General features: G+C 36.6%; 1 protein-coding gene across 1 annotated transcript in view; it reads right to left on the bottom strand.

Moving 5' to 3' along the window:
- Positions 1-14,119, bottom strand: part of LOC104491229 (cadherin-12) — a gene marked incomplete at its 5' end in the record, with an annotated part of 21,842 nt that overhangs the window by 5,531 nt on the left and 2,192 nt on the right. Inside the window, 3 exons of the mRNA XM_010133615.1 lie at positions 2,592-2,709; positions 4,232-4,353; positions 12,057-12,195. Of these exons, the coding sequence (XP_010131917.1) occupies positions 2,592-2,709; positions 4,232-4,353; positions 12,057-12,195 (379 nt within the window). The remainder of the gene's footprint in view (positions 1-2,591; positions 2,710-4,231; positions 4,354-12,056; positions 12,196-14,119) is intronic.

The following is a 14,119-nucleotide window of genomic DNA, read 5'->3' as shown; positions in this document are numbered from 1 at the left end:
GAAAATAAGGTTGTGTTATTATACCTCTGAACTGTGCACAGAGCAGGCTTGCCATCTTTCTTTCAAACAAAAGGCAGAAGCTATCAAAATTATTGTACGAGTTTTCTTTTTTGACAGATTTTTCTAATAGCTGTGTAAATCATCAAAAATGAAGTCTTTTATGGTTAGAAAATATTCTGTAAACCCTTTTCTTCTTCTCCCCTATATTTCAATAAATAACAGCCTTCTTTTTTTAGGAAGTGTTAAGAAATGCTTTTAAGAGTGTATATATACACACAAATATTTATGCACAAAAATTGTGTGTCTTGGTGGTTTCTAATTCAACTTTTAATGGGAACATTGCATTTGTTTTTATATAGCAGAGAAAGTTTGTCAACAGACTATTGATATCCAAAGTCACCTAAGAGTCAACATTACTGATTTAAACAGGGAAATTTATTATCTAATTTCCTTACCATACTCATATGCTAAGTAGACTTCACAAAAGCTGTAAATGAGAAAGGTCATTGAGTTTAGTTATGGTATAGCCGTTTTGAGTTTGAAGAATCTTTTGAGGAATTAAATATGTTATAACTACCTGAAAAGAACTGGAAGACTTATATTTAAAACAGTAAGTTTGTAATTATTTGAAAAAATTAAACCTTGGTGAAATTAAAGGACATTTTAGGAAATGGACAGAAAGAAAGAAATTAAAGCGTTTACTTAAAAGAAAAAGAAAAGGTATTTATAAATGCACAGTGTTATAAAACTACATAATTATGAAGATACTACCCCTATGTGTTGAAAAATGAAAAGATTGAAGTAATTCATGTAAAATATGAGGAAGCTGTTAAGAGGTATATTTTCCTTCTTCTATTGAAATACAAAGAACATCTTTTTTTCTTTTAAATTATAAACATGGGCAAAGTTCATCATGCTGAGTTTTCCAAGGAAATACTACCAAGAGTTAAGTAGGGAACAGAAAATAACAGATACTTTGGTGCAGTATTAAGGGGAAGAAAACTTAAGCATTATCCAAAAGTTTAAGTTCAGTGGGACACAGTTGTAAAGCATTTATATCTTGCTTGGCATAATTATAGTTAGATATTGAAATGCCACAACATTTTTAAGCACTAGTAGCTGTTAAAACTAAACTGTTCAGACCAAGCACTTCTGGAGAAGAGCAATGGCTTAATATTCCAATGACAGAAGTAAGGTGACTTGAATCCTTTGTAAGGTTGTCGTTCATATTCATTGAGCTGCCTGTCTCAGGAAAGCTATTTGAACGGCCTTTGATAAAATGTTGATCTACATATTCTTGATTTCATAAGATACTATTAGTCATGTCTGCAAGGCTATGATTTATTATGGCTTCATTCTATACTATATTTACAAATAATTAAGTGAAATTCTGTGCTCCTCTTTAAAATGTCTTTAGCTATCTACGACATACTAAGATAAAAGTCACTAATAATTTTAGGAATAAACCAAATTTTTTCTTGTCATCTTCACAGAGGAACTATATAAATATAAAATAAGCACAGTTTATTTTCTGCTGTTTCAAATTTATTTCTTTCTGAATTTCTTAATTATAAAGGTCTTAATGACTAATAGTTGTGGCTATTCTGATGGCTTTAATTTTCTGTCACCTAACATTGACAAAAGTGCATGGCTTCAACAATAGAGTCAGAAATGGTTTTTAAAATGCCTAAATAAGTGACTTCTGATTTTTCTTTCATTCTGCATATTATCCATTTCTAGGCTTTTTTAAGGCTTGAGTTACTTAATTCTCAAGAAAGGAACCTTTACATCATACTCAGCATTGCCTCAAATTTAAATTAAAAAGAATAATATAATTAACAAAGTTTTTTTAAAAAATACACTTTTTCTTAAAAGTAGTATTTATAACTTACATATTTAAAAATTTATTACAGCTTATTATGATGTTTTAACTGTGTCTGTTCCCAAGACTACACACTTGAAGAGGTTAACAAGAGAAAAAAAAAGAACTTTTTTTTTGTCTTGGGTTGTTCTTTGCCATTTATCAAAAGCATTCAAGTGAAAAAGGAAAAAAAATAAAGATGACCAATGATGAAAAAAATTGGGAGGAAAATTGGAGATGGTAATTCTATAAGTCTAGAAATTATTAAGAGTGGTGTGGTATGTTATACTGCAGCAGCACTGTCCATATTTAAAACTAATTCTTTTGCAGGACTATGCATTCTCCAGAAAGCACAATAGTTGGGTACTTTGTGAAAACAGATAGCAAAGTGATAGTACTCAAATAAGGCAGCAATAGTGCCTTGATTAAAGGTGTCCCTGCATCGGCATATGAGTTCTTCCTGAGAGACTGAATGATAAAAGGAAGAAAATGAAACAGAGGAGGCCTGTAGGGATGTCTCAGTCTTTGGTGTTCTGACAATTCCTGTCCCCTAAAAATGAGAAAAGGTGCAAGATCTGAATTTATATTAATATACGTCCTAGATGGTTTAACAATTACAAATGTGAAATACAAGTTAGTCCGTAGACATGACTGTAATACAAAGAAATCATATTTGTCACAATAATCACAGCCTGCTTCTCTGAAAGAGACATATTGGTAAGCAACTCACTTCTGTAGTCATGAACTGTGAAATTTGGTTTGTTGGAAGCCTCAGGTGACAGTCTGAAGGAAAACCTTTGCCCAGCTGGTGACAAATCTTTGTCTGCTGCAGTGACGGTCTGTATCACCTGAAACCAGATGAAGATTAATTCTGAAATAGGTTTACTCTTCTAAAAGAAGCAGTTTTGTTAAAGTGCAAAGAGAACATCAAATGAAACAATGAAAGGAAGATCCTGCTGGGTTATTCTCATTCCCTTAATATATGGGACAGTGGGGGCAAGAAGTCTGAATACTACAGCCTCCTGAGAACCTGATGTCTCACTTTGACATATCTGAAGGAAAACAGAAATGTTTATCCTATATTCATAGCAGAAGTATTTAATACTTGTCATTTGTATCAAAATACAGGACATTTTTTACAGGTGAGTGATTACTTAAAGACAGGTCACTTTATCTGCTACTACTACTATCACTATTACGACAGGTACAAGTTGTAGTATTTCGTAAAGCTGCACACTAATTTTACAGCTTGAAATGGAGAGGGCTGTAAGACCTGAACCACCTAGGCATGAAGGAACTTTGGGTCCCAGAGTCCTGTCTACTAGATCTGAGGTAAGTACAATGCAGTTAAAATGCTTCATAGTAGAATTGCCACCGATCTTTTAAAATGGAAGGCATTTTTTTTACACAACAAAGGTCTAAATATTTATAATATTTGGCAGCCCAGTGCTTGTCTCAGCCTTCCCTGTAAAAGGTTCCCCTTTCTATTGTTAGTGCCTAGATAAGAAACTAAAGGTATCTGATAAACTAGAAGTTAAATTAGGTTGTATGGTAGTTAGTTGAAACATATTAAAAAGAAAAAAAAAGATGAGATATGAATATCATATGAAGTTATTGACAAATCCATAATAAAGGCAATAAAAATCACATGGACTGGTTATATATTACATACATATAAAGAGAAGTCACTGATTACACAGCAGGCTGATTATGTTCTTTCCATAGCCGGCAGTAACTCTCCAAGTTGAATAGTTAAAGATACAAGTTTTGCCTTGAAAACAGTATTACCTATTAGTATGTATCATGGTAGGCTTTGGTGCTTTGCATCACTGTGTAATTGCACAAATTTCGTGCAGAAGGAGCCCATGCCAACAGCTTCTGGAGGCTGCTCTATTAACACTAGCATCACATATGGTATAAGGCAATATTCTGAATCTGAAATACTTCTTGCATGTTACGTACATAGTTGAAATTGCTTATAAAAACAAGCTTTCAAGAGGATTTTCTTTGGGGTTGTAAGTCTTTTTCTCAGACTAAGACATAGAAATGTGTGTAATCCATCCTACTCCATATGTTCATTGAAGTTTTACCCTTATACTTACGTGTCTTTAAGGAAGGGAGTCTTTCTCCTGTCATAGATATTAAATGTACAGTAAATGGTGGCTCAGGCCCAAATAATGCAGGATAGTAAAAACAAATAGACCATAAAGGTCAACAAATATAATTCCAAAAGGTGAGTATTTCCAAAGCAGATATTTTATTTGTAAAAGAATTCTAATCATGATGTCATTTTCAAACCCAGAAATTTTTATTGCTATAAATAATAAGGAAAGAAAAGGCAAAACAGAAAGTATTACAAATTTGAAATACCTGTCCTGGCTTGGCATTTTCACATACAGATGTCTCATATGGAACTGAAATTTCAGGAGGAAACTCGTTGACATCCAGGATATTTATTATAACGTTGACTTTGCTGGTTAACAATGGATTACCTATAAATGATTTTTAGGAGAAAAGCATTAAGGAATACTATTTATATTTGTTGCCATCACCAGTGTCCATGAGCTGTCATGAACTGTTTTGATCCCAGTACTGTGACTTCTAGAAGCCCCTGACTTCTGTTTATCTCTGGTTTGTACCAAGAAGAAATCAGAAGCAAACATCATTTTGTAACAGACTTTGATCCATTAGTCTTCATGGGATGAGGAATCAATCAACATAAGATAAGCAATGACTCTGACTGTATTTATCAGTACATAAACTAAAGAATTTGAAGTTGTACCTGTAATTAAAAATGCAAACTTTTCTCAGATTGTTTTTCATGGAGTCTGTGGAGAATGCTTCCAATGATTAAAACTGAATTCTATTTTCCAAAATGGAATGTAGAAAATCAATATTTATTACTTAGCCACTGTCTACATCTTCAGGAAGTTAAGGAGGTAAGTGGATTATACCCATTTAGAAGATGGAGAGAAGTAAGAGAGAAAGCTATAAAGAAAAATCTTACTGAAAGGCAGACAGAGTCAGTGGTAAACCTAGCAGTGAAACATACAGAACTATCATTCCACTTGTGATTAAACCATCAGGCTATGCTGTAAGAGATATTTCTTTAACACAGAAATATTTGCAGGCTGGAAATACTTTTGTGCAAAAGAAATGCTAAAACCCAGCATACATTACACTTCTTTCCATTGTTCTGCCAACGCAGATAAGCCTCCCTCAGTCTCCAGATGCATTTTATAAACAAGTTTGCCTTCAAATCCAATGTCCGGCAGATAGGAGACACAAATTCCACACAAGGCAGACAATACTCTCTTTTACTTTATGTTGAGAACTCTTGCAAGATAGCAGATACATAAAAATAGGTTAGCTGCTGAGTCAAAAAGATAATTACTTTATCCTTTTGCATTTAAGAAGAGTGGCAGCCACTAGGTAACTATTCAAGAAATCTATGCTATGAATCAGGGTGGTGTAGGAGTGGCAGCATGGAGTCATGGTTAAGATTAGTTTTCTTGAATCTCGAGGCATAAATGGACATTTCAAATTATTTGCTTTAGCTGCTTACTTCATAGTTTGCATAAACCTTTGCATTTCTGTTGTTTATAACACAGCAAGGGACAAAGTCTCCTCATGGTGGCACTGCAGAAATTTTAAATTATTTCTTTCTTGTTCTTAGCAACTACTAAACTCAGTGTTTTCAACGGGCCTCTGTCAAAGCCAAAAGGTATTCCTCAATGATTTCCTAGCTAAGTAGAAACCTGCAAGTAGAAGTGTGATTTACTTGTTTACAAGCAGTCAATAAACTGACCATCCTCCAAATCTAAAAATAAAAGAAACCCAGTACCCAAATCACACAGACTTTATAGTTCCTTCCTCTGAACATATCTAATTAATAGTGAACACATATTATCTCTTTGAATCCTCATTCATTTCCAATTCAGTATCATCTTGCAGAATATCTCTGTGGAGAAATGCATTGTCCAGTGTGAATGAAGACAGAGTTTGGTCTAGCAGGTGGGAATCAGGCAGTGATTCTTTAGATGCATGAAGAGACAGAAGAAATCTAGATCGCTTGCTCACAGCTGAATTGGTGCCTTTGTATAACAGGAAACAAAAAAGTACTGAGAAGTTGTTTTAGGCAGTAAAGGGCAGGACCCCAACTCTGAATATCTAAGAGATCAGAAAAGCCCTGAGTAGGTCAAGTTCATGCAGTTACTGGCAGAAATAACCTAACTTAGAACTTCCTTCCTAGCAGTACTTGCTGCAAAGAACACAACTCACACAGAGTAACTCAGGTTTTCCTTTTTTTTGTGTGTTTATTTTAACAGGTCAACAGGAGTTCAGGATACATTCTTCAAACACGTTAGAGATTAATGCATTGCCATGACAGTACAGGCAGAGATGTCAGTTAATTTCCTTTCAGAAATATGTTAACAATGCATTTCCAGTAAAAGAATGAATGTATGTATTCAAAATTTATACCTGGGGTACGTTGGAGATACTAGCTGATTTGGGTCATTTCTATTAAACAAAACAGTTTCTAGAAGAAGTCTTTTTAGGCTAATTTTTTTAAAGTATATTACATTATTTTTTCAGCTTTTTGGAGCAGTGTACATACTATGGGACTGTATTTTTAAAATTATTTGACATTTTGCCTTCCCTCAAAATCACAATAGGATAGCATGCTTTGGAATTCTGCACAAATATGAGTATCATTTTTACATTTATTTCTCACTGATGGTATTTTCTACGATTCTTTGAAAGATAAATGAGGCAAAAATCTTGTCTTCCTTAGCACTTCAGCATGGAAGAATAATGGTCAGCAAACATCAAATATGATAGTAAACAGAATTACTACAACATAAAATGGACCTACTTCTGGATTTCATTTTGTTTATGTGATTAATTTTCTGTCTAGTCTGTGCTGATACCAGTTTAACTACTCGTGTATATAACAGAAGACTGTAAGAAGATTGTGTACATCTTTGAATTCATATATAATTATGGAGACCTATAACACCTGATGAGAGCAAGGATGAAAAACTGCATTTCAAATACCACTTTGTAGACCTGACCTCCACTTCCCCTGTTTTTGTTTTGTTTGCTGTTTGTCTCAAAATCAAGTCTTTTTGAGCCCTGTGAGCATAGTAGTGGTGTGCATGCTGGTTATCAGTGAGCAAGTCACTGAAAACATCTGCTCACACCTTTGAAATGCAGATTACACAGATGAGAAGACAAGATGGTTAAATCATTAGCCTAGGAATTAAGAAACTGAATTCAGGTTTCAATTCTAAATGTAAGATACAGGCAAATTAATTAGCTTTTTTCTTCCTCAGTTTCCCTGTCTGCAAGGCAGTGACAACGTTGCTTCTTTCTTTTGCTTGAGTACCATCATCTGTTGTCACGTTTATGGTTCAAGGATATTACATACAGTAGTAGAAAATACGTAAAATATTTTGACTAATGAACTTGTGAGAATCCAAGACATCTGACCAAAAATACTGACCACTGAGGAGAACTGGTGACTCCTTAATCCCAGTTATGGTATGCAGGAGAGGATAAACCCCATCTTGAGCTTAAACCTGAGGTTTCTTTAGCATTCACAAAATTTGGGCCTAGACTTAGAATTCTGAGTTGGGAAGATGGTTTGGACAGGAAGTATCATGGTTACTTTATTTTCAACCTTAACTAGTGCCTTGAGGACAGGAAGGCAGAAATAAGATGTTATGCATGTTATCTATTTCCTCTTTTGTAAAATGCAAAAAGCATTTCCATACTAGGTAATTAAGCAGCACACTGGGGAAATTTTTGAGCATTGAATGTGATTTTCTATACCATTGTTATGTTCTGAACATCAGTTTTCTTCCTGGCACAGTTTTGGGCTGGAGCAACTAGTTGTGGACAATTCAAACATGTGTCCTGGGTGCCAGTATGGGAGGGAGACCATTCTCAAAGAATTGATTTATCTGTTGTCACCCTGTTTGAAAGGTAAGAGTGTTTAATGGCATGGAAATAGGGTGCTCAGTGGCCATGGCACTTGAAATGAATGCAAGGCATGTTTAATTTATTAGTTTGTACAGAGTCTGTGAGATCAAAAATGTTCAGAAACGGCAACCATGGAGGCTACTAGGGTGTGGATTTACTCTAAGAAGAAAAAAACTAAAGTGAAATATAGACAGTGAATGAAAAGAAGTAGGGAGAAATGGTGAAGTAAAACGGAGGGAAAAACACAGGAGTCTGAAACATCCTCTCCCTGTTCATGCGTTGATTATTTCCATGGATGAGTAAGGGAGCACCTGCATTCAGCTGCCTTCATATCTGTGTCATCATTCATGCGTCAGCAGAACAATCATCCACGTCCCACTTAAAAAGATCTCTACTTTAGGACAGGCTTCTTTAACGAGGGCAAGGATAAAGTTAGGGTGTTTTGTGTTAAATGTGACAGTAGGCTATCCATCACTCCATGCTGGACAGACCCTGAATTGTTCTCAAGAGTCAGTTGTGATATTATTTGGAGACACATTCCCACAGAGTGTTTAGATCACATTAGAAATAAAGATCACAGTACAATGATACATGGTCAGAGTTGGTTATTGACTGTTGTGGTTTAGGATTTGACACCATTTTGGTAGTGGGGGAGGAAGCTGCCACCTTTGGCATGGCTTCTGTAGCAGAGGATGGGGCTGCTAGCATGGCTTCTGTAAGAAGCTTCATGAAAAGAGTCCCACTGGCTTCAATTTCACCCCTGTCTGGCCTAGGCTGTGCCCATCAGTGCTTCTGTGAATAAGCCCATTTAAGGGGGGAAATGTTTTTCGTTTCCATCGTGCTCTTTTGTTTTGGAGGGGGAACGGCAGAAGAAGGAGAATGGCCATGTGGCTGCTGATGTAGCCAGGAGAAATTTGCTAAATATGTGCTGCTACAGTGCTTTTTTCTTCACTCTGTGGCAAGTTGTCTGACTCATTGAGCACTGGCAGGTGAAACAGACGGGCTGCAGAGAGAGACTGAACCCAGTAGAGAAATGGATGGGCTGCAAAGAGCCCAGCAGAGAAATGGACAGGACTCCTGTAAAACGTGATGACTTTGAGGCACCAGGTCGGCTCGGACAGTGCTGGGATTGCCGAGCTCGGGAGCAGACCCCAGCTCCATGTGAACAGGAGGCGTTCATGCTAGACTGCCTCCTGTGGGGGGACGCTACATGGCTTCTGAGGCATGTTTTCCATTGAACAAGCAGCTGGAACATCATGCAGAGGGTTAAAATCTCCCCATCCTGTGTTTCCCCACCTCTGATACTGAGTGTCAGGGAGGAATTAGTAAAGCTGGGTCTGGGAAAAAGGGAGGGAAGGGAGAAAGGTCTGTTTAGGATCTTGCTGTTCTCTTTCTGTGCTACTCTAATTTAATTGATGATTTGGTTGTGGTTTTGTTGTTTGAACTAAATTTATTTTTTTCCCCTAGTCCACTCTGGTTTTCGCCTGTGGCTATAAGTGGTGCGTGAGCCCTCCCTTGTCCCCTGCCCTGACCCTTAGGTAGTTATTGTATTTCCTCCTCTTGGATAAAATAGAACGACTGCATTCTCTTAACCCAATTCCCTATGTGGAACCAGCAGCTACTGTTCATATATAACATATACCGTGTTACCAGAACTTCCCTGGCTGTGTGTACAAGTTGGCACAAGCAAGCCTAGGACAGGCAGATTTCATAATAATCTGTCTGTTAAGGGTCCAAGTTCTGCCTCTCTTCAAACTGCCCACCTGCACCATGTCTGATGCAGGCAGGGATGAAGGAGCAGAACCTGGAGTTTAGGCAAGAATAATCTCAGTATATATTTATATGTCAACTACAGAATGAGGACACTGGAGATAGAATCATAGAACCATCAGGTTGGAAGAGACCTTTAAGATCATCCAGTCCAACTCTTAACATGAAATCATTTACAAATTCCCAACCAACCAGGTTTTTGAAGACATTTTTTCCCCCTCCAAAACAGGCAATGTTAGCAAAGGTTACTTTTATAAAGACAAGGTAATTCTCTTCTGCCTCATTTTTAAAATGTATTCCTTTAAAAATTGTAACTTCTGATGCTTTAGTGGTGATAATAGATTTATCAGCTTGTACGAAAAGTCTAAATGGTACATCCGTACCTACATTTACATATATCACTCGTCTGCTGCTATATTTAGCTATAAACCCCACATGCCATTTATGCCCTGGTTTGAAAGGTAACTTGATTGCTCAAAAGTCATAATATTATTTCAAGACTTTACAGGCTGTGGGGGAAAAAAAGTAACATAAGCATATTCTGTGATTCATACTGGGTTTCATTTTGAAGCTACAGAAGAACAAAGGGGAACAATCACTTAAAAGGCCCAGGGCTAAGGCACAGGCAGGGGAGTCTGTTTACTTTAAAGAGATAAGGCCATGGAGAGCTGAAAATATTTAGGTGATAATAGTGTCCATTCCTGAGGCAAGTTAATGCAGCTAATTACAATACTGGGCCACTTTCCTTATGCAGTCATGTATATGTCAAGGCACTGTTGAGTGTGCTTTTTCTCTAAAAAGAGATGGCAGTTTCAGTGTTTCTACATCAGCACAGGACAAATGGCAAATCTTTTTTAGAGCAGAAGTCCTTCAAGTACAGTAATTTTTTCCCCTCTCTTTTTCTTCAAAGGTTTTCTTCTCTCTAGCTTTTTTTGGTTGTGTCATCCCTCAAACCCCAGCCTTTATTTCTGTGCTAGCTCTTAGTCAGACAAGTACGTGTAAAGTTTTGACAGCTAGTGTACCTCAAATCCTCCATAATATTGCCAGCTACTGGTTGTCGTAAAGGTACGGCAATTGTTTTTAATACTATGGATAATGATCAATGTATAAATATTTTGAGGTACGCTGAAATGAATCACAAATACGTCTTAGGTGTAGATTCTTAACTAGGCAATTGTTAAGATTGGGAATTTCATGATGCAGCTTACATCTACCTGCTGCATCTACCTGCCTTTCAGTTTCTCTGGAAACAAATTACAGTTCTGCTGGACTTTCTGTCAATATACACACGCACACGTATCTCCATGTACTCAATCACCTGTCATAGTTTACTTTCCTCTGTTGGTGTATTCCTTTCCAAGATATGGACAAAATTCAAGTGTTCATTTAACTAGTGTCATCACTGTATTTTTCAGGTTCCAGGCAGTGAGCCCATGGGTTTTTTTGACAAAAAATGGAACTGAGGTAATTTTCTTTACATTTTAAGTAAAGTACACCTTCTCTGCTTCCAAAATCTCGCTCTGCCTGTTAGTAGCATGTACTCCTTTTTGAAGACTTGGTGCCAAGGAATACATTGAGGGAAACACAATCTTTCCTTTAGAAACTTGCATTTCTGGATACATAAACAATACAGAATGAATAAGAAATACAGCAGGGGTCCCCTTCTACAGCCTGTCATGTCTGCAGAAAGATTTCTGTGGCCTTTACACAACCACGAAGTGAACAAAAGACTTGTATTCAAAGGGTGGTGTATGTCTCCGAGAGTTTCAGTTTGACAGGATCATGAAGGAACAATGCTGTATAGAGGGATGGCAATGTAGAAAGCTGCAGCTACATAATACAGTGGAAGAAGGGAGTTCTTATTAAAATAACACTATGTAGGAGAAGAAACAAAGACAATAAATGAAAAAAAAAGACCCACTACAAATCACATAGGACAGAAAACACAGGCATGAAGTCTTGGGCAGAGAGAAAACAGGAGATGCAGCACTCTGATTCGTTTAAGGCCTTAAACCTTTACTCAATTTTAGTGTACTTTTTATCTGAGAATCAAATGAGTCTTTGAATTTTTCTGCCTTCAAAAAGCATATTGACAGACCTGTAAATTGACTAACCTTATTTCATATGGAGTGAATTACAAAATCAGAAATGACAACGGGAAGGCCTCCATACAGCTCCTTATGCGCTCATGCTCGCAGAATGTTTTTAAGCTTCTGAGGGACCTGTGCCTACATGAGGGCTACTAGAAAAACCGTACTGTACAGGGTTGTTTGAAGAACCCACTTAGCTTCATAACGAGTCTAGCAAAATTATATTTATTGAGCCGTCTTAAATAATCTCTTGGTCATACGTGCCCTCCTCATAGTATATTTATGCCTGAGCACTACATTCTGAAAAAAATGCCATGTTAGCATATTAATTCCGTTTGCGTCATACTTACTAACTTTACTTGCAATTATAGAAAAATTGTACTGTGCTGTGCTTTCTCTGTCCAGTAATTCATTAGTAGCAATGGTTCCTTCAGTAGCATCTATCGTGAAGTAGCTGTCCACATCATTCTTCCAATCGATGAAGTATCTGTATATGTGAAAAACATTAAACAAAGTAGATGCAAATTTGCAAAGATTAGTCATTTATTATAACAGCAATCTGGCTAGCTCAATTTTTGTTATTTTTCTCTTCCCAGATGTTACCATCTTTGCAGGAAGAAGACAATAAAGAATGATCTGTTTATTTCTTATTTGCAGAGTTGGAATGCCTAAGGGAAAATGGGATATAGAAAAAGATTTAGTACTTGTGGTGTTCAGATTATTTGAAAACTCTGAGCTCCCAAGAAGCTGATGCACAGCTTCTATGACCCTGATCACTTATACCAGTCACTTTGGAAAGCACTAGATAGGCTTAGAGGGAAAAAGAGAAAAGGTATGTGAAACAGTGGTTTACATATGAATAGCAGTGAAGAGTGGATCAGATCTGGTCTCTTTACATCCAGCTGCAATAGGCTGGAAGTAGCCTCTCTGGCCTTGCCAAGAGGTGTCCTAGCGGATGTATACAGGCTGTTGGCAAAGTCTACTCAAAGGCCCCTCACCTAAGGGATATTGGCAGAGTCACGGTATGGGAGATGGAGAAGTATGCTTATTCCCCCCACGTATACAGGAGCAATAAAAGAATCTTTGCCTTCAGAAAAAATAGGCAACTTTTACTTTCACTGGAGTTGCGAGGAAGAGGACAATACTATTGTTGTTTTAATTCTCCTGAGCCTTTGTTTCTCAAGTATGAACACAGAACAGATTCAAAACTCAATATGTGTACTTGTTTGTTATTTTTCCCTAGCAAGGACTTAACAGAAAGCAGATGCACTTGTAAACATAGCTGCTTAAAACCAAGCTGATAATTATTCCAAACCCATTTCCCTTAAATGCTAATTAATTTCAAAGGGTATTTTCATGTTTGATGGCAGTGTTTGTAGTCGTAACCGAATAATTTTTCTGATGCAGTGCTGTCAGCTACTAATTTCATTTTCATTGTTAGTCTCCTCTTACCTTGATGATACCACCTCAAAAACCAGGCGGGATGAAATTGTGAAACCTGTTTGTGAGCAGTAGGCAACAAGAACAAAGCAGCACTATACAAGTACATTTAGAAGATCAAAAAAGACAGAGGACCATTCCTATGATATCTCATTGCATGTAAACCAGTGAGAATAAGAATAAAAGCTAGTATTTCCTTCTCTGATTAGTGTGATTTATGGAAAGACTATATAGGCAACGTAATGATAGACACTGTGTTTACTGCTGTAGAAGGAAGCAATGGTAGAAAGGCATATTCCCAAAGAAAATATCTAAATTGGCACTCAAAAATGCCAGTAGCTCAGGAAGACTGGAATAGTAAAAAAAAAATACAACAAAACCAAAAAAAACAAAAAACCAAAAAACCCCACAAATAAGGTACCATGCTCCTTTGGAGACATTTTGTTTAATCAGAATCACAAGAAAATCCTATCTGTAGATGAAATAAGTCAGCTGACAGGCATCATTATCAGTTCACTGCTTTATTTGAAAAACCACAGCATGTATCTTTTTACACAGCTGAGCAGGCACAATTTCTTGAACACAATAATACTGTCTACCCACATTTGTAATTCCAATCTCATTGTTGAAAATTTGTTTGACATAAAAATTATGAAAAATATATAAACCATTTATTAGAAATATCGTTACACAGATACTTTTTCAAGAACAGTAAAATTACTCTTTCAGGCTTTGCATGTTTCATAAATTATAATTTCTTCCAAAATTAAATATGCAGCCACACATAAATAAATGCAATCAAGGCATGCAAAAGTAACTTTGCCTATCTTTCCCCTTTGGAAGATTAGCTTTATCTATGTACCCTACACAACACAGTGTGAGCCGCTAAGAAAGTACAGGACCTAATTCAAAGCACAGTGTAGGTTACAGCCTCCTTCAGCAGGGGGCTTTGAAATTTAAGAAAAGCTAATAA

Source organism: Buceros rhinoceros, unplaced genomic scaffold, assembly GCF_000710305.1.
Source record: "Buceros rhinoceros silvestris isolate BGI_N320 unplaced genomic scaffold, ASM71030v1 scaffold2523, whole genome shotgun sequence".
In the NCBI taxonomy this organism is placed as follows: domain Eukaryota; kingdom Metazoa; phylum Chordata; class Aves; order Bucerotiformes; family Bucerotidae; genus Buceros; species Buceros rhinoceros.
The sequence above is the reverse complement of the archived record's forward strand: the minus strand, read 5'-3'. Positions and strand labels throughout refer to the sequence as shown.